Source organism: Labrus bergylta, chromosome 4, assembly GCF_963930695.1.
Source record: "Labrus bergylta chromosome 4, fLabBer1.1, whole genome shotgun sequence".
Taxonomy (NCBI): Eukaryota; Metazoa; Chordata; class Actinopteri; order Labriformes; family Labridae; genus Labrus; species Labrus bergylta.
Genome location: NC_089198.1, coordinates 2,139,236 through 2,160,786, shown reverse-complemented (window position 1 = coordinate 2,160,786; position 21,551 = coordinate 2,139,236). Strand labels below are relative to the sequence as shown.

At 38.9% G+C, this 21,551-nt stretch overlaps 1 gene segment (V, D, J or C); it reads right to left on the bottom strand.

Moving 5' to 3' along the window:
- Positions 1 to 2,705: 2,705 nt before the first annotated feature.
- Positions 2,706 to 14,431, bottom strand: LOC136179110 (T cell receptor alpha variable 38-2/delta variable 8-like). The segment is given in 5 exon segments: positions 2,706 to 2,955; positions 3,057 to 3,076; positions 3,964 to 4,114; positions 10,522 to 10,669; positions 14,389 to 14,431. Coding segments are annotated over 5 exon segments (612 nt in total).
- Positions 14,432 to 21,551: the final 7,120 nt, after the last annotated feature.

Sequence of the window (21,551 nt, the reverse complement as noted above, 5' to 3'; positions counted from 1 at the left end):
TATTATTTCCCTAAACACCCCACATTTTCCTTTACATACATACCTATGAGAGCTGAGAAGAACAAAATAACAGTAAGTTGTTCCATGTTTGTAGAGGTGAGATGCTGTAACTGAATGTTCAGTATGATTCAGTTTTGTGAGTAGAGTTTGGTCTGATGTTCACAGCTGGAATCAAACAGTTCTCTGTCATCAAACACCTCTGCAGTCATTGGGAGGAGACTCATCTGTTGAACTAGTTTCATTTCTGAATTGAGAAACATCAAGCCTTCATCATGACATACCATAGAAGTTTATCAGTGTGTGACTCCCTCTAGTGGATGTTGTGGAGTATTGTGTTGTCTTCTCTCCAGAGGTTTTTGTACAGAGTTGTTGTGTTTCCTGTCACTGTGGGCTTCACAGCACAGTAGTACACAGCAGAGTCAGTCAGTGCAGCAGAGGAGATCTCCAGATTTACTCGTTTCTCCGTTTTGTTAATGTAAGCTGAGAAATCAGAATCTGTTGGATGAATCGATCCTCCCTCTGTGATGTAGAGCAGGAACTCTGGTCTGGATCTCTGGTTTTGTCTGTACCACTGGATGTTGGTAATAAAACCATCATATGTACAGGTCAGGTTGATGTTTCCTCCCTCTTCAACATTTTCTTCAGTTGTTTCTGGGTTTATGCTGTTCATGGAGCCCAGGGCTGCAAAATAAGTATTATACATGTCTGTTAGTCTGCAAGAGATTCAGATATCAAGAGACTGAAAATCAATCCTCTACTTCATCAGTCATCTTTGATCATTTTGAGATTCATGAAGAAAACAAAAGTCTTTTTCTATCAGTGGAATTTGTAGCTCCCACAGATAAACATCTACTTTGAAATAGTTGTTCAGATATCTGGTCTAAACAGCAGGTGAAATTAGAGTTTGATGTGTGTTGTAACACTCACCTATAAAGTGAGAGCAAAGTAAAAAGAGGTAAAGCAGCATGTCTTTGGAGTTGTTGAAGACAAACAGACAGCAGATGAGTAATGTTCTTCTAAACTAAACAGCCTCTGTGCTGCACAGATGTTCTCCTCTACTTTGACATGATTTTAATTTGACTTCCTCAAACTTTTCTGCTCTGGAGATACAGACAATCTCATTGGTTTGCCTAAGTGGGCGGAGCCAGAGGAACACCATATTTAGAACTTGAACTTGTTGTTAACTGGAGGCCATTGTGAGTTCTCCCACATTTACAGAGGTGAGGTGCTGTAAAGGAAGAACTAGTATGAGTTGGTGCTGAGTTGTTCGGTCTGATGTTTCCTCTAGTGGATGTTGTGGAGTATTGTGTTGTCTTCTCTCCAGAGGTTTTTGTACAGAGTTGTGGTGTTTCCTGTCACTGTGGGCTTCACAGCACAGTAGTACACAGCAGAGTCAGTCAGCTGAAGCTTCTGGATCGTCAGAGGAACTGATGTCCCATTGATTGCAGCTTTATATCTTTCTATTGAGATCCCAGGAGCATTTTCTGAAAATCCTCCAGAGCCTTTCCACATGTACTTTGGGAAATCACCCATTTCTTGTCTGTACCAGAACAAAGAGGGGATTGTGTCAATTGTCTCAAATTGACAATCAAGTGTGACTGTGTCTCCTTCAGAAGCAAATACATCTTCTGTTGGCTGGATCACTCTGTCCTCTCCTTTACACTCTGAGAAAAATAGAACATGAGGAGGGAGAAATTAATTGTTGACAAAAATACTTACGAGATTAAAAAAGGTTAAATGATTTTTGAAGCACAATAATCTGACACACAAACATGTACAGAATAATTAGAATAACATGCTTTGACTCTCACCAAAGAAAAGAGCAGCCAGAATAATCCACAGCCAAAGTTCCATCTCTACAACAAGGTTTGAACCAACAGGAGACCCGAGCTGATGTTCAGCCAGAAGTGTGAGAATAGTTCACTTTACAGCAGCTGTTACATATCGATGCTTAAACAGAGTGCTTAGGTGATCTTCCCCCTTGATTATGTTTCCTCTAGTGGAGATAAAAAATATTACAATTGTGTTAAAGGTACTTCCAGAATGTGTTTTTTCAGACTCTGTGGAGGCCTTGTACGTATTTACAAAATCCACTAATCTTAACAAACACAAAGGAAACCTCATTAAATCATTTTACCAATATCACTGCCAGCATATAATTAAAAACTGAGAGGACCCGGGAATGAACCCTGTGGAACACCTCAAGAGATTGCAGCCCACAAAGAAAAAAATAGAAACTTCTTTAATAAAGATCAAGACAAAAGAAATCAACACCAGAATCTGTAATGCTGTCAGTTATCTGAGTTACTTTATTTAAATGATACAAGTCAACAATGGTGAAATTAAACACCAGAGTAAATATGATGAAAAACAAGACCTACTTTGAAGATATTTCATATTTTAATCAGCTCTTTAGTTTACGGTACAATTGTTTGTCAATCAGTGGGTCTGATTATGAAGAGAGAACCCAGCAGAGAGCTCCTGATCTGATTGATCCATTTAGGTAAACTTACACTCTGATAGGTAACAGAGGATTTGTTGTAACACACAAATATGATGAGGTATTGTTCATGGAAATAAAATCACAATGCACCTCATTCACAACAGTTTTGTTTTTAATGAAAACAACTTAGTTTCTATCAGCATTAAAAAAAATAATCCAGTATCAACACATCTAATCAAAGTTTATCAGCGTGTTACTTCCTCTAGTTGTGGAGTATTGTGTTGTCTTCTCTCCAGAGGTTTCTGTACAGAGTTGTGGTGTTTCCTGTCACTGTGGGCTTCAGAGCACAGTAGTACACAGCAGAGTCAGTCAGCTGAAGCTTCTGGATCTTCAGAGGAATTGATGTCCCATTTATTGTAGCTTTAAATCTGTCTCCTGAGATCCCAGGAGCGTTTTCTGAAAAGCCTGCATTGCCTCTCCAAAGGTACCTTGGGACTTCACCCATTTCTTGTCTGTACCAGAACAAATAGGGGGTCATTGAAGTCTCAAATTTACAATCAATTGTGACTTTGTCTCCTTCAGAAGTAAATACATCTTCTGTTGGCTGGATCACTCTGTCTTCTCCTTTACACTCTGAGAAGGGAACAGAAAGAGGAAGAGATTAATTGTTGATTGAATAAAAACATTTATTATGAAGGAGTTACCTAGTCAGAGGATCAAACACAAACATTTTAGAGACATTAAAAATAAGATTTGCTCAGCCTCTCACCAAACAAACAAACAGCCAGAATAATCCACAACCAAAGTTCCATCTCTACAAAAAGGTTTAAACCAACAGGAGGAACTTTCTGATGTTCAACATTCAGAGTGACGTTTGTTCTCTTCTCAGCAGAAATTATTATTCAAAGACAGGTTGAGCTCAGTATCTGGGTTTTGTACCACCTACTAGATAATGTCGCCCTCTAGTGGAGGTTGATGCTGTCTAGCTGAGGTAAACATGACCAGATCCAGATGCCGTAACCAGCTTTCCTGAGAGTGGCCAGCCACTCACTCTCCAGACATATGAGGTAAAGAGAGCACTACTCAACATCAACTGCAACAAAGCAGCCGGGCCTGAAGGCGTTTCAGGACGAGTACTGAAGGCGTGTGCTGACCAGTTCACTACAGTATTCACACACATCTTCAACCTGTCACTACAGCAAGCCACTGTCCCCATCTGTCTGAAAACCGCAACCATAATCCCCGTACCCAAAACCTCAGCCATCACCAGCATGAACAATTACCGTCCGGTTGCTCTCACCCCGGTGATTATGAAATGCTTTGAGAGACTGGTACAGCCCCACATTAAAGCATGCATCCCTCCTACATCATGTCTTCAGTTTTAATAAGTGTTCAGATGATCTGGTCTGTATCATTACATACCATTGTAGTTTATCAGTGTGTGATTCCCTCTAGTGGATGTTGTGGAGTATTGTGTTGTCTTCTCTCCAGAGGTTTTTGTACAGAGTTGTGGTGTTTCCTGTCACTGTGGGCCTCAGAGCACAGTAGTACACAGCAGAGTCAGTCAGCTGAAGCTTCTGGATCTTCAGAGGAACTGATGTCCCGTTAATTGCAGGTTTAAATCTATCTGTCTGGAACTCAGGAGCTTTATATACATGTTTTAAATAGCATCTGAACATGTACTTTGGAAAGTCAACTGTTTCTTGTCTGTACCAGAACATTGAGGGATTTTGAGTAATGGTCTCAAATGTACAACCAAGTGTGACTGTGTCTCCTTCATAAGCAATGACATCTTCTGTTGGCTGGATCACTCTGTCTTCTCCTTTACACTCTGAGAAGATAACAGAAAAAGGAAGAGATTAATTGTTGATTGATTAAAAAAAGGCTTCAGGTTAAATACGTTACGTAGAGTTTAGAACAGACACTCAAACAAGTGAGGAGTAAAGGAAATATGTTATGCTATAGTTTCTCACCAAATAGAAGAGCAGCCAGAATAATCCACAGCCAAAGTTTCATCTCTACAACAAGGTTTAAACCAACAGGAGACCTGATCTGATGTTCAGCCAGAAGTGTGAGAATAGTTCACTTTACAGCAGCTGTTACATATGAATGCTTGAACAGAGTGCTGTGGTGATCTTCCCCCTTGATTATGTTGCCTCTAGTGGAGATAAAAAATATTACAATTGTGTTTAAAATTTACATCCACAAAGGTTTTTTCCAGACTCTATGGCCCTTCTTCAAACCAAACCCTCCTTCTCCTTCATCAAGGTGTAGGGTAGAAATACAGCGGCATGCTTTAGGAAAAACTTCCCTCTCTCAGGTGGAAACAGGAACTGTATGTTACCATGGTTACTCAACGGTATCTTGCGGGAACGACTTTTTTTTGTAGCTAAAGCATTCTGTAAAAATATTTATGTAGCCTAGATTATTCTTCTTTTTCAGTTATATTAGTGTAGACTGGTAACAAAACTATTAGATTGAGCCTACATTGTTTATTGTAATTATTTTTTGTCTGCAACGTGATTTAATATTCTTTTGTTTTTGCAACAGTCCCTGTAAATATGAAACACAATAAATAAACATATATTTGATCCTCAATACAATACACATCTGAAGTTGTTAACGCCTGTATGAGGATATTAAATGTCTATCTTAGTTGGAGCAGTGTTTATAGGCACTTGCATAAAACTCACAGGTTGCTTCATCCATAACGACCGGACACAATAGGCATTGCACGTGATCCAAAAGTCGGCATCGGTGCACACTTGCTGGTGGAGGGTTTTATAACCCACTACCACTCCCCGCTAATTGGTTTGGGATGGACTTAATATGGTAGACCCTCCGCGGGTAGGGGTTGTGCGTAGGAGTAGGGTGTAGTGGCCGGTTTGAAAAAGGGCCAATGAATGTCTTGAACAATTTTACAAGATCCATTAATCTAAACCAAAAAAAAGGAAACCTGATCAAATAATATTAACAATATCGCTGCCAGCATATAATTAAAAACTGAGAGGACCCAGGAATGAACCCTGTGGAACACCTCGAGAAATCGCGGCTTACAATGAACAAAAGACAAACTTCTTTAATAAAGCGCAAGACAAAAGAATGCAGGAAGTTTACTGAGTTACTTAATTTAAATTATACAATTCAACAGTGGTGAAATTAAACACGAGTAAATATGATGACAAACAAGATGTACTTTGTAGATAATTAATATTATATTCAGACCTTCAGTTTATCTTAAGAGCACAGAGAACAGTCCAGCCTACATCTCCATACCTACGGTTGAAGTTTATCAGTGTGACTCCCTCTAGTGGATGTTGTGGAGTATTGTGTTGTCTTCTCTCCAGAGGTTTTTGTACAGAGTTGTGGTGTTTCCTGTCACTGTGGGCTGCAGAGCACAGTAGTACACAGCAGAGTCAGTCAGTGCAGCAGAGGAGATCTGTAGATCCAGATGTTTTTTATCCTCCCTCACTGTAACAGACAGTCCAGAGACTGTATCTGATAGAAGTCGTCCTGTTCCTAAGTGAGAGATGATGAACTGTGGTTGTTTTCCTGGATATTGTTGATACCAGTAAAATTCATCTCCAGCTGTTGTTTGTTGTGAGTATCTGTAGGACAGAGTAACAGTACTGTTCTCTAAACTGTACTGTTCATTCTTCTCTGGAGTGACTTCTTTACAGCTGATACCTGGAGAAAGAATGAACATTTTGTTATTTTGTGTTTTTCAAACTAGACGATTTATTGTTCTGCAGATAAAATGTGGGTTATTTTCATGCTCCTATATCCAACATACCTGATATAATGAAAATATATAGTAGTGAAAAGACACATAGATGCAGTGACTGCATGCTGAATGAAGTAATGTGTCAGTGTCATGTATTGCAGTGTGCTGAATATTAAAGTTCCTTTTCTTTGTATAGTTCAGTAACAGTTTCGCTCCTCCTTGAAATGTAAGTTTTGATATTTTGATCAGACTTTGAAAAGTATGTTTGAACAGTGACTCCCTCTAGTGGATGTTGTGGAGTATTGTGTTGTCTTCTCTCCAGAGGTTTTTGTACAGAGTTGTGGTGTTTCCTGTCACTGTGGGCTGCAGAGCACAGTAGTACACAGCAGAGTCAGTCAGTGCAGCAGAGGAGATCTCCAGATTTACTCGTTTCTCCGTTTTGTTAATGTAAGCTGAGAAATCAGAATCTGTTGGATGAATCGATCCTCCCTCTGTGATGTAGAGCAGGAACTCTGGTCTGGATCTCTGGTTTTGTCTGTACCACTGGATGTTCTTGATTAGACCATCATATGTACAGGTCAGGTTGATGTTTCCTCCCTCTTCAACTTTTTCTTCAGTTGTTTCTGGGTTTATGCTGTTCATGGAGCCTAGGGCTGCAAAGTAAGTATTATACATGTCTGTTAGTCTGCAAGAGATTCAGACATCAAGAGACTGAAAATCAGTCCTCTATTTCATCAGTCATCTTTGATCATTTTGAGATTCATGAAGAAAACAAAAGTATTTTTCTATCAGTGGAATTTGTAGCTCCCACAGATAAACATCTACTTTGAAATAGTTGTTCAGATATCTGGTCTAAACAGCAGGTGAAATTAGAGTTTGATGTGTGTTGTAACACTCACCTATAAAGTGAGAGCAAAGTAAAAAGAGGTAAAGCAGCATGTCTTTGGAGTTGTTGAAGACTAACAGACAGCAGATGAGTAATGTTCTTCTAAACTAAACAGCCTCTGTGCTGCACAGATGTTCTCCTCTACTTTGACATGGTTTTAATTTGACTTCCTCAAACTTTTCTGCTCTGGAGATACAGACAATTTCATAGGTTTGCCTCAGTGGGCGGGGCCAGAGGAACACCTTATTTAGAACTTGAACTTGTTTTTAACTGGAGGCCATTGTGAGTTCTCCCACATTTACAGAGGTGTTGGGGTTGTATCATGTCAACTTTATTATTCTTTAATAATTATACTTAATTATTAATAATATAAATAAAATATCATTAAACTATGTTTAATCTCGTTTTGGGGCACCAACCTGTAATCAGGTAAATATAACCAAAATATCACTCAGATCAGTCTCAAATTAGTTATTTAATTACTAATATTATTAATAATGAATAACTATATTTAATAAATTGAAGGCGTGAAATCCGTACACAAAGCCTTCGCACCCAGCTTATATCACAATGCAAATACACCAGTAACCACAAACAACTGCTCTCTTAAATTATAACAGAATTTATTTAAACAAAGCAACATCAATCCAAAATCAATGAACTTAATTAAACAAATAACTACTATAAACTAATCTAAGCAACAAACATTATCAAGCTTAGGCTTGTGGAAGGGGTGTGAATGTAGGTGTGTGTGTGTGTGTGTGTGTGTGTGTGTGTGTGTGTGTGTGTGTGTGTGTGTGTGTGTGTGTGTGGCCTACGTGCGTAATGGCGCGGTGGTGGAGTTAGTCCCCAAGCGTACGTTTACACAGGAATATGTGTGTGTGTGTGTGTGTGTATGTTCGTAGAAGGGGAAATAAAAGAGGATAAAAGAGAATAAAAGAGAAATGCGTGCCTGAAGAGGCCGGATCACAGTCCGACTCCCGCGCCACAACTCGGAGTAATTCCCTTCATTCACAGAAACAAACCAATAGCCGAATTCAAGTTAATACAGCTTACACTGGCCTTTCTGATCAGAAGAGTAATACCCGGTTATAACGCTGTTACGCTAAACACATATAGGACGCAGCGGTCTGAAACAACAACAAGAGTTTTAAACAGGTAAAACTCAGGACGCAGCGGTCCAACAAAGATAAAAATTACAGTTTAAATTAAATTAAAGTTTAAAGTTAAGTTTCACTTTTGTTTTTGAGTAAATGAGCACATTGCTGTGCTGCTGTTGTTTCTCATTGTCTGTATACTGGAAGGACTTTTCGTTTTTTTGGATCTATCGAAGACCATATCTGTAAGTTTTATGCTGTTTTGTGAACATTAAACAATTTGTTTGTTTAGCTGCTGTTTAGCATGGATAATGTGCAGAATTACATAGGTTTTCATGTACATTTAAGAGTAGGATATACAGTACATTTTACATATGTTGTTTGATTACATCTATGTATTTCTACTTACCTTAGTTTTTGTGATAGTAATTTAGGTTGTAAGACAATCTATTTTCAAGAGCTTGTATTCATTAATACCTTTGTAACTATTTGTGTTGCAGTTTCACAGTCAATTCATGTCCCTCAGTAAACTTAAAGACAACGCAACTTTCCGGTCTGAGAGTCTTCTCTGAGCATGTTTGATTGTTTGGCTAGCTGGATAAACTGCTTCAAGCACGAAGAGGGAGGCCAGTATACTGTTATAGTCTGACGCTCTCCGAGAAACTGAGATGCGTTCACTGGACAATCCGAGCTCGGAATTTAGAACACTGCCGGCCGCGGATTACCTGCGCGCCAAAAAAAACTTAAAACAAAGGAAGATGGTTGCAGGAAACAGAAGGTGAGCTTGGGTCTCCGAGCACTAGAAGTCAGCGCGTGGAAAAAGAAAGAACAATGGAAGTCTTGGAGTTTTGTAGCCTGGCCTGCTCCATGGGGGGTCTACCTCAGGTCCCCTCCAATGAGGAGAGCAAGGTTCCGGTCCCCCCTTACTTCACGTGTAGGTGTGAAGTACCACAGGGGATTCTGGGATTAAGAGTCCTTTTAGGCCTCTTTGTGATCTCAGTGAATAACTCAAATGAGGCTTTTACAGAGGTGCAGGCCCAAGTCCATTGTTTGACTGTCCTAAGCCTGTGTGGCCCAACAGAGGTGAGGTACTGCAAAGGAAGAACTAGTATGAGTTGGTGCCGAGTTGTTCGGTCTGATGTTCACAGCTATTTAGGACTGTGGTTAAGGAAAGAAACCACACTGCAACAGGTCAAGAGATTTCCATTTGGAGAGACAGGACTGAAATTCAGAATTGATTCTGAAGTCAAAAATGCATATTCCCAAAAAGAGAGAGAGAAAAGTGACTGAATTTATGTACTAATTTTGTTGAGGTGCTGTAAATTTGCATGGTTCATGTATTTGCTGCACATTTTCTGTTTATGCATTTGTCATGTCTCTCTGTTACACAGTTTTAGATATGTTTTTAACATGGATACTTTCTGATAGGTGTGACAGCGTCTGGCGTCGGCTTCTTTTTCAGATCTGCACAATAAAAGCGATACTACCTACAGATTCATCAAACTCATTCTTCATTACACAGACTAATGAAGGCAACATTCAACAAATAATTAATCTAATACCTCTCAGGCTAAAGATATGTTTGGATTAGATACTGAATTCATAAATAGGCATTCTTCATTTGTAAAGCCCCTAACACACATCATAGGTGACGGTAAAGTTTTGGGAGCAGTATTTCTAGACCTGAAAGAGGCCTTTGATACTGTAAACCATGACTTGATTTATAATACTCAAAAAAATCTACATTTCTGTAATCAAGCTCTCAGGTGATTTAAGTCATGTCTGGAATTTTGAAAGCAACGAGTTAAAATCAATAGTTCAATATTATCCCCTCAACACTGTAATGTTGGCGTACCACAAGGCTCCATTATGGGGCCTCTGCTGTTTTGCCTATACATTAACCAATTATCAGACAGCTGTGAAGATGTTTGTTGCCAGTTGTATGTCGACGATGCAATCATCCATGCATCATCAAAGACCCCATGACAGGCTGCTGAGTTGTTAAATAGGCAATTGGTCAGTGTGTCATAACAGATAAAAAGTGACGTCTTAACTTTAAACTGTGCTCCTACTCGAAATGTAAGAAAAGCTCAAGTTTTGATATTTCGATCAGACTATGAACAGTATGTTTGAACAGTGACTCCCTCTTGTGGATGTTTTTGAGTATTGTGTTCTCCAGAGGTTTCTGTACAGAGTTGTGGTGTTTCCTGTCACTGTGGGCTGCAGAGCACAGTAGTACACAGCAGAGTCAGTCAGCTGAAGCTTCTGGATCTTCAGAGGAACTGATGTACCATTTTTTGCTGCTTTAAATCTGTCATCCGAGATCCCAGGAGCATTTCCTGAAAAACTTCCATAGCTTTTCCACAGGTACTTTGGGAAATCACCCATTTCTTGTCTGTACCAGAACAAAGAGGGGGCTGTGTCAATTGTCTCAAATTTACAATCAAGTGTGACTGTGTCTCCTTCAGAAGCAAAGACATCTTCTGTTGGCTGGATCACTCTGTCTTCTCCTTTACACTCTGAGAAAAATAGAACATGAGGAGGGAGAGATTAATTGTTGTCAAAAATACTTACTAGGTTAGAAAAGTTATGTAGCTAGAGAATCAGACACACAAACATGTACAGAGTAATCAGAATATGTTCTTTGTCTCTCACCTAAGAAAAGAGCAGCCAGAATAATCCACAGCCAAAGTCCCATCTCTACAACAAGGTTTAAACCAACAAGAGGAACTCTCTGATGTTCAACATTCAGAATGAGAAAAGTTCTCTTCCTTGCAGCAGTTTGTATTGACAGAAAGGTTGAGCTCAGTGGAGAGGTGATGAACTGCCTACCTGATAATGTCGCCCTCAAGTGGAGGAGAAACGTTAAATAGATCAGATCAGTTCTTCTGCAGTGAGCCTGCTGGTTCTGTATGCTTACATAATGCATCAACCTACAACTATGATGCAAATATGCAGAAGTGTGTCCCAGACCCACCGTCCATCCTTCACCTCTGGGAGAGACTTCCAAGTTTCCAAGCAGTCTTCTTTCCTCTGCCAGCACATACAGACACAGTACCGTTAAATCTATGTGTCATCCTGTCGCTCCTGGTTGAGGTCCGTTGTGGATCAGGAGAAGGTCTTCTTCCAGGGATGCATAGCCACTATTACAGGTTGGTTGGTTGGTTGATCTGAGTGGACTCTATAAAGATTCATCTGTTAATACATGACAGGGGACACAAATGTTCCAGTTGATGCTGTGGGGTGGCTTGGATTACTTGGATGTAGAGGTCTAGGTCTGATCTATCAGGATATGTCACTTTTAAAGGGTTGTGACAAAAACACCATCGCAGGAGAGGATTCTGAAAAAGATGCACATGAAATCAACCCAGCACCAACCACCATACCACATTTAACATCTAGAGTATCTTCTTGAAGGGGTCATTAACGGACAAACCATGCTGATTTTTTTAATGGAAGTTCACATACCAAAATCCTTTGGGGTTTCGTACACATTGATTGTACGAAACGTCCTTCCTCAACATCACTTCATTAGGCTGTATTTAATATAATTGAAGGGTGCTGTGAATTCTGATGACATCACCGGTGGCCATATTCAAACTCATTAACTCTTAAGAACAGTTTAAGTAAATGATCGTACAAAACTAGAGTTCAGTCAGGACCACTTTTTTAAGACAAAAATACTTTATTGCAATTATTTATATTTAGCGGTTGTTCTGGGATCTCCCTGCCCGTCCACATCTTTATGTGGAAAGTGTAACTCCTCTAACCGGGGGGGGGGGGGGGGGGGGGGGTTAAACCTAAAATAGTGTGTCAATTCAGAATACTCTAGATCAAATATTCTAAGTATCAATATCAAATTATCTCTAAATGAACAGTTTCAGAATGTTAGAGTTTCAGTTGTTCAGGTTACTCAAACCTTGTGATTCACTAGGTTGTTTAAGGAGATTGGTAGTAGCAGACTCAATAAAGAGCAATAAGACCTCCAGTCCACACAAACACACACAACACTGATGTATGGATATAAAAGAGAAACGTATTTAAGAGGTTTGATTACAGTTCTTTTCCTGTTCACATATATGAAATATGTATACACTTAAAAATAAAAAATACCTCTTCCATATATCTTAAATTAAACAAAACAAAAAGACAAGATGGAAAAAACACCTTTTTAACAAAATGAATTAAATCCCCTTTTAAGGTTTCAGTCTTTGTCTGTTTCAACTTTGTTTTTCGGTTATGAAAAGAGAGTTCCTTTAATGTTACATTTTAGGCCCAAAACAAAAAAATACTGAGATCTCAGGAAAAAGAAAGTGCAAATAAAATTAAAAGTCCTTTCAGTTAAATCCTTGTGCTTCCTACCACCCTTTGGAACAACACATTATCTGCAGATCAGCATCCAGATGAGACGACAGCACCCTCAAGCAGCAAAGACCCGGACAGTGGTTGAATCGTCCCTCAAACAAAAACCAGCCTGGAGATCCACATTAAAGGTGAGAACACCTTTTGAGTTTCTGCCGGTGAACTTCTCCTACACTGTAACTGGCGAAACTGTCAGCTTCACTAAAAGCTTTTTAACTCTTGAAACAGCTCATGAACGTATCTTATTCATCTTCATGTCTAACATCTTCCTTTTTATGTGTCTATTTTACTTCACAGTCTGTAGAAATCACGGAGAAAAAACGTAATTCTGCCGATGCTTCAGGTTGTACCACTGGCCTGCAGGTGGTACATTCAAGTAACTTGCATAAATCTATGATGTGTTTAAGGAACATCTGTAAATATGAAACTACAGAAATAACCTGGGTTACAAAAGCATTAGGCAGGAACAGCACACATTCCTGCCCTCCCCGTGCATACAAGGAAAGCTTAAGGCAGGGAGAGAAGCAGCACACCCAAACAGAGCAGGCATCAATGACAACAGCATGACATTGATTAAGTCAGAACAGAATAAAAGGAGGAGCTGGGGTGGAGGAGGTTTGTAAATGTAGCTTGCAGAGGGAGCAGCAAAGAGTAGGCAGGCTAGAGCAGTTATAATAAGGCAGCATAAGTACTATTTGGCCAATAGGATGCTTTGAAGCAAATCAGCTGATGAAGTTTGCTTGAGATCAGCTGTTTCCAAAATCTCTGGCATAATAGAAGAGCGTGACTCTGTGGCCTGCCTGAACTAATGCTACGCTACATTTTTGTGATATCTCCAATACAGAAAACCACAACAATTAGCCAGGTGGCTTTAGCATTATTTCATATTTCTTTGTACTTTGATACACATAACCACACCCAAATACATATTTAACTCTGAGAAACATGTATTAGCTAGTTCTAATTGACTTCACAGAGGGATTAGCTTGCTACCGGGCTAGTTACATTAGCTACCTAACTTTCAAGCATTATCTACTTTGTGATTCATTTTGAGTAGTTATTTGATGGCACTTTGATAATATGCAGATTATCTTAATATAACATTGAGTAAGGTCTCGACCTGCTCTTTTGTAAAGTGTCTTGAGATGACACTTGTTATGATTTGGTGCTATACAAAATGTGTAGTTAGTAGCTGAGTATTTAATTCCCTCAGTGTCTCATCAGCAGCTGTAACCACAGAGACTCTGAGCAAACAGGAATCATCAGAATCCATCTGACATGAAGCTGTGGTTTGAATCCCACTTCCCTCCTCTTTGAAGAGTAGTCAGATATCTGTGTTCAGGTTTTTGTACAGCCTCTTCTACACTTTGTATCACTGTGTTTCTAAAGCACAGTAGTAGAGAGCTGTGTCTTCAGGGGTTAGCTTTCTAATGGTCAGTTCAGTTGAGCTGCGTGATGTTTGAGATTCATATCGTTTATCTGGAATATATTCATAACTGTTTGATCTTGCTCCTTTCAAGAGTATAAACTGAGGTGCCTGGAGGTCAGAATGATGTCTGTACCAGTAGAGGTAAACATCATCGTCTGTTGTCTCATAGTTACATCTGAGTGTGACAGATTCTCCTTCTGTTCCTCTGACTTCATCGACTGCAGGATAGATTTTGTCTCCAGCTGCTGATCCTGTAAAAAGTGTAGGAATGGACACCATGAGTCAAAACATTGTTAGTGAGGCTGAAGGGAAGACAGTGAATAGTGTCAACTCTACAGTTATAGTCAGAACAGACACATGTCAACAGTTCAGAGATTCCTGCTCTGAACTCCAGTTTACTTATTTAATGAATAGAATCATTAAAATGTGTTGTTCTTTTTATCTCACCAAATAAAAGAGCAGCCAGAATAATCCACAGCCAAAGTTCCATCTCTACAACAAGGTTTAAACCAACAGGAGGAACTCTCTGATGTTCAACATTCAGAGTGAGAAAAGTTCTCTTCCTTGCAGCAGTTTGTATTGACAGAAAGGTGGAACTCAGTGCAGAGGTAATGAACTGCCTACCTGATAATGTCGCCCTCAAGTGGAGGAGAAACGTTAAATAGATCAGATCAGTTCTTCTGCAGTGAGCCTGCTGGTTCTGTATGCTTACATAATGCATCAACCTACAACTATGATGCAAATATGCAGAAGTGTGTCCCAGACCCACCGTCCATCCTTCACCTCTGGGAGAGACTTCCAAGTTTCCAAGCAGTCTTCTTTCCTCTGCCAGCACATACAGACACAGTACCGTTAAATCTATGTGTCATCCTGTCGCTCCTGGTTGAGGTCCGTTGTGGATCCGGAGAAGGTCTTCTTCCAGGGATGCATAGCCACTATTAACAGGTTGGTTGGTTGGTTGATCTGAGTGGACTCTATAAAGATTCATCTGTTAATACATGACAGGGGACACAAATGTTCCAGTTGATGCTGTGGGGTGGCTTGGATTACTTGTATGTAGAGGTCTAGGTCTGATCTATCAGGATATGTCACTTTTAAAGGGTTGTGACAAAAACACCATCACAGGAGAGGATTCTGAAAAAGATGCACATGAAATCAACCCAGCACCAACCACCATACCACATTTAACATCTAGAGTATCTTCTTGAAGGGGTCATTAACGGACAAACCATGCTGATTTTTTTAATGGAAGTTCACATACCAAAATCCTTTGGGGTTTCGTACACATTCATTGGTTTTAAAGTTGTTAGGACAAGATGAAAACGTCCTTCCTCAACATCACTTCATTAGGCTGTATTTAATATAATTGAAGGGTGCTGTGAATTCTGATGACATCACTGGTGGCCATATTCAAACTCATGAACTCTTAAGAACAGTTAAAGTAAATGATCGTACAGAACTAGAGTTCAGTCAGGACCACTTTGTCAAAAAAAAAAAAAAACTTTATTGCAATTATTGATATTTAGCGGTTGTTCTGGGATCTCCCTGCCCGTCCACATCTTTATGTGGAAAGCATTAGGCAGGAACAGCACACATTCCTGCCCTCCCCGTGCATACAAGGAAAGCTTAAGGCAGGGAGAGAAGCAGCACACCCAAAAAGAGCAGGCATCAATGACAACAGCATGACATTGATTAAGTCAGAACAGAATAAAAGGAGGAGCTGGGGTGGAGGAGGTTTGTAAATGTAGCTTGCAGAGGGAGCAGCAAAGAGTAGGCAGTCTAGAGCAGTTATAATAAGGCAGCATAAGTACTATTTGGCCAATAGGATGCTTTGAAGCAAATCAGCTGATGAAGTTTGCTTGAGATCAGCTGTTTCCAAAATCTCTGGCATAATAGAAGAGCGTGACTCTGTGGCCTGCCTGAACTAATGCTACGCTACATTTTTGTGATATCTCCAATATAGAAAACCACAACAATTAGCTAGGTGGCTTTAGCATTATTTCGTATTTCTTTGTACTTTGATACACATAACCACACCCAAATACATATTTAACTCTGAGAAACATGTATTAGCTAGTTCTAATTGACTTCACAGAAAGATTAGCTTGCTACCGGGCTAGTTACATTAGCTACCTAACTTTCAAGCATTATCTACTTTGTGATTCATTTTAAGTAGTTATTTGATGGCACTTTGAAAATATGCAGATTATCTTAATATAACATTGAGTAAGGTCTCGACCTGCTCTTTTGTAAAGTGTCTTGAGATGACACTTGTTATGATTTGGTGCTATACAAAATGTGTAGTTAGTAGCTGAGTATTTAATTCCCTCAGTGTCTCATCAGCAGCTGTAACCACAGAGACTCTGATCAAACAGGAATCATCAGAATCCATCTGACATGAAGCTGTGGTTTGAATCCCACTTCCCTCCTCTTTGAAGAGTAGTCAGATATCTGTGTTCAGGTTTTTGTACAGCCTCTTCTACACTTTGTATCACTGTGTTTCTAAAGCACAGTAGTAGAGAGCTGTGTCTTCAGGGGTTAGCTTTCTAATGGTCAGTTCAGTTGAGCTGCGTGATGTTTGAGATTCATATCGTTTATCTGGAATATATTCTTCATCACTCCTTAATCTGGCTCCTTTCCAGAGTATAAACTGAGGTGCCTGGAGGTCAGAATGATGTCTGTACCAGTAGAGATCAACATATTCTGATGTTGTCTCATAGTTACATCTGAGTGTGACAGATTCTCCTTCTGTTCCACTGACTTCATCGACTGCAGGATAGATTTTGTCTCCAGCTGTTAGTCCTGTAAAAGATAAAGAAAATGATAACATTAGATTAAATATTGTTCAAGAGACTGAGAAGATGAGACAGTGGAAAATATCAGTTGTTCGGTCTTACTGCAAGAACAAAATAATTCAAATGTTCATAGATTTCTGCTCAGAACTTAAAAACACTGAAGACATGTTGTGCTTTATATCTTACCAAAGAAAAGAGCAGCCAGAATAATCCAAAGCCAAATTTCCATTTCTAAAACCAGGTTTAAATCAACAGGAGGAACTCTCTGATGTTCAATGTTCACTGTGTTGAAGTGTTCTCTTTACAGCAGCAGCTGGTATTAATATAATGTTTGAACACAGTAGTTCATTACCTGGTCAATAATGTCTCCCCCTGGAGGAATTGTAAAAATGTAGTGCAGAAATTCTAGAAGTGACATCCTGGAACGCGTCTCTGAACTGCATACTGGAACACATTTAAAATGTTCTGAACCTGATGCACATGTTAATGAATTTATATATAATCCATTCTTACTATTATTACACAAATGAAAATAGATCAAATCATTTTTAAAATATCAAAGTCAACACATAAAGAAGAAATGAGGACACAGGGTTGAACCATGTGGTACACAGTAATCAATCATGTGTTTCTTGATGTTTACAGGGATAATTTATTCAGAAATTTGATACCAAACTATCGATGAATTGCCCTAAAGAATTAATATGAAAAAGCAACATATCAGACGTACTGTTCAGATATTGTATATTTATGTCAAGTATTGTTTGGATATTCTGAAATACTTTAATCCTGGGGCCTGTTTCAGTAAGCAGGTTTTTAACAAACACTGAGTCAGTTAACCATGACATGAGGGAAACTGGGTTTTCCTCATTCTTTCATTCAGTCTGTATCACGTGAATATTAGTGAAGATTCACCGCTTTGTCTGAATAAAAATCCAGGTTGTTTTAATGTTATATGTTAGGAAGGCTATAGCGTATAAAAAGAACATTTGATAATGCACTTTTAAATGAATTAGGCTAAGTTTACTTTGTCAAATATGAATAAAATAAGGTTGGCTCCCACCATGAGCCTAGTTTGTTCTTAAAGCCTATTTCATTTTGTTCTGTTTTAAAGTCGCTTTTCTCCTGCTTAATTGCATCTTCATGTCAATAAATGTTAGTTTAAACACCATTACACTGGTTTTTATCTGCAAAACTATTATTCTGATTAAATATTAGATGAATAGACTTCATTACATGCTGACGCGAGCAGCAGTTTTCTCCTTCACCACTTCTTTCTCTCCTGTGCTGCTGCAGCAGTGTTACTTTTTCTTTCTTTCTTAAAACTGGTTTATATTTGTAGTGTGTCTGCATGAAGATGTAGAAAGGTTATATTTCCAGATGATTAAAGTAAGAGGATCTCTTTTTTGTCACCTGTTGCCATGGCTCCATTAATGTTGTCTTTTTATAGTGGTGGTGCACGCGCTGAACACTGAGTGAACCTACTCAGAGTTGATTTAACTCAAATCAGCTGATCTGGAACCCAAAACTCAGAGTTTCCCACCTGAGGGTAAATCAACTCAGAGCTCAGAGTTAGAGTTTGTTGAACCTTCTTTCTGAAACGGGCCCTTGGTCTCAGTGGGCGTGGCCAGAGAAACACCTTATTTAAAACTTGAACTTGTTTTTAACTGGAGGCCATTGTGAGTTCTCCCACATTTACAGAGGTGAGGTGCTGTAAAGGAAGAACTAGTATGAGTTGGTGCCGAGTTGTTTCGGTCTGATGCTCCCTCTAGTGGATGTTGTGGAGTATTGTGTTGTCTTCTCTCCAGAGGTTTTTGTACAGAGTTGTGGTGTTTCCTGTCACTGTGGGCTTCAGAGCACAGTAGTACACAGCAGAGTCAGTCAGTACAGCAGAGGAGATCTGTAGATCCACACGGTTTCTCTCCTTATTCAGTTTAACAGTCAGTCGAGGGTGTGGAGGTTTTGCTGTCACTACAGTTGGATCTGAAGTGTCGCTGATCAGGAGAAGGAACTGAGGAGCTGATCCAGGATCCTGTTGATACCACTGGAGATTATCAGCTTTAACTGAGTATTTACAGGACAGAGTAACACTGTGACCCTCTGATGAAAACACTTCAGCACTGCTGGCAGTAATATCATCCTCCAAGGTGTTACCTGATGGAGACAAACACATGATGTTTCAACATCAGACATACTGTAGTTTAAAGATGTCACACAATAAACATCTTGTGTTCAAACAAACAATACTAGAAACAGTCATCAGTAAAGAAGTGTTGTTTTCTAGAAAGTGTTTTTGAAATGTTAAATTGATCTGTGGCTGATCCAAAAATTCATACTGGATCTCAAATTCTTTAAAAGCTTCTTTGTCATTTAGATTTCTTATTAAACACAAACATACCAAGGAGAGTTAAAATGAAGATAATAGTGAGTTGTTCCATGTTTGTAGAGGTGAGACGCTGTAAGTGAAGAACAAGTATGAGTAAGTTTGGTGAGCTGTTTGGTCTGATGTTCACAGCTTGATTTAAAGAGTTCTCTGTCATCAGGCTCCTCTGCAGTCAGGAGGAGGAGACTCTTTAAACTACTCTAATTCCTTAAAGGTTTTATCACAACTGTATCATGAATGAAATAATCATAGGTTTATCAGTGTGTGACTCCCTCTAGTGGATGTTGTGGAGTATTGTGTTGTCTTCTCTCCAGAGGTTTTTGTACAGAGTTGTGGTGTTTCCTGTCACTGTGGGCCTCAGAGCACAGTAGTACACAGCAGAGTCAGTCAGCTGAAGCTTATGGATCGTCAGAGGAACTGATGTCCCGTTAATTGCAGGTTCATTCTTTTAAATCCCTTCTTAAAACATACTTTTACAGACTTGCTTTTATGTGATGTCGTCTTCTTAATGTCTTCTCTTACTGGTTTTATTATTTTTATCTTCTTTTACTTCTTACTGTCTTTTATTTATGGTCTTATCTCGTATTTATGCTCATATCTTAACTCCTCTTGTGTTTTAACTTGGTAATTTCTTATCTTACTTCCTTTGTCTATTTATGTTTCGTATTTATAGTTAATTTTTATTTTTATTAATATTATAGTTTTGGGTTTTTTGATCCTTTAACCACTTGTTTCTATTTCTTTTACTGCTCTTACCTTCTTATTGCTGTTATCTTTTTATTTGCTTTTATCTCTTAGTTTCTTACATCTTTTTAAATCTTTGGTCCTCTTGGTCTCAGCTCATGTTGTTGGGTTCTTGTGTTGCCTGGGATCTTATAATGGTTCTTGTGATGGTCGGATTATATATGTCTGTTGGGTATCGTGCACTTTGGGTTCTTTTCTGTTGAATTATATTTAATTATTCTTAGTATTTTGCATCTGTTATGTTCTTACTGGTGTTAATGTTTTTCTGTGTTTGGTTTAGTTTGCTTTGTTCTTGCTGTTTGTCAAAGCACTTTGTAAACCTGTGTTTTTAAAAGGTGCTATATAAATAAAGTTATTATTATTATTATTTAAATCTGTCTGTCTGGAACTCAGGAGCTTTATATACCTGTTTTAAATAGCATCTGAACATGTACTTTGGAAAGTCAACTATTTCCTGTCTGTACCAGAACATTGAGGGATTTTGAGTAATGGTCTCAAATGTACAACCAAGTGTGACTGTGTCTCCTTCATAAGCAATGACATCTTCTGTTGGCTGGATCACTCTGTCTTCTCCTTTACACTCTGAGAAGAGAACAGAAAGAGGAAGAGATTAGGCTTGAGGTTAAATACGTTACGTAGCGTTTAAAACAGACACACAAACAAGTGAGGAGTAAAGGAAATATGTTATGCTATAGTTTCTCACCAAATAGAAGAGAAGCCAGAATAATCCACAGCCAAAGTTCCATCTCTACAACAAGGTTTAAACCAACAGGAGACCTGATCTGATGTTCAGCCAGAAGTGTGAGAATAGTTCACTTTACAGCAGCTGTTACATATGAATGCTTGAACAGAGTGCTGTGGTGATCTTCCCCCTTGATTATGTTTTCTCTAGTGGAGATAAAAAATATTACAATTGTGTTTAAAAGTTACATCCAGCAAGTTTTTTCCAGACTCTATGGCCCTTCTTCAAACCAAACCCTCCTTCTCCTTCATCAAGGTGGATCATCAAGGATTATTCTTCTTTTTCAGTTATATTAGTGTAGACTTATAACAAAACTATTAGATTGAGCCTACATTGTTTATTGTAATTTATAATTTCAGTTAATTTATTGTAATTTCATAGAACAGGGTGTCCTAAATTAATGCAAAGACAAGGATAATATTGTTGAACATCAGAGCATCAAAAAGTGTATTTTTTATTGTTGAATTGAGATTTCACAAAGACATCAAAAGTAGAAAAATGAGAAATTAATGTTCACAACAAAGTTGTCTGCAACATGATTTAATATTCTTTTGTTTTTGCAACAGTCCCTGTAAATATGAAACACAATAAATAAACATATATTTGATCCTCAGAACACATCTGAAGTTGTTAACGCCTGTATGAGGATATTAAATGTCTATCTTAGTTAGAGCAGTGTTTATAGGCACTTGCACAGAACTCACAGGTTGCTTCATCTATAACGACCGGACACAATAGGCATTGCACGTGATCCGAAAGTCGGCATCGGTGCACACTCGCTGGTGGAGGGTTTTATAACCCACTACCACTCCCCGCTAATTGGTTTGGGACGGACTTAATATGGCAGACCCTCCGCTGGGACGCGCATACGGAGGTGTAGTGCGTAGAGGTAGGGTGTAGTGGCCGGTTTGAAAAAGGGCCAATGAATGTCTTGAACAATTTTACA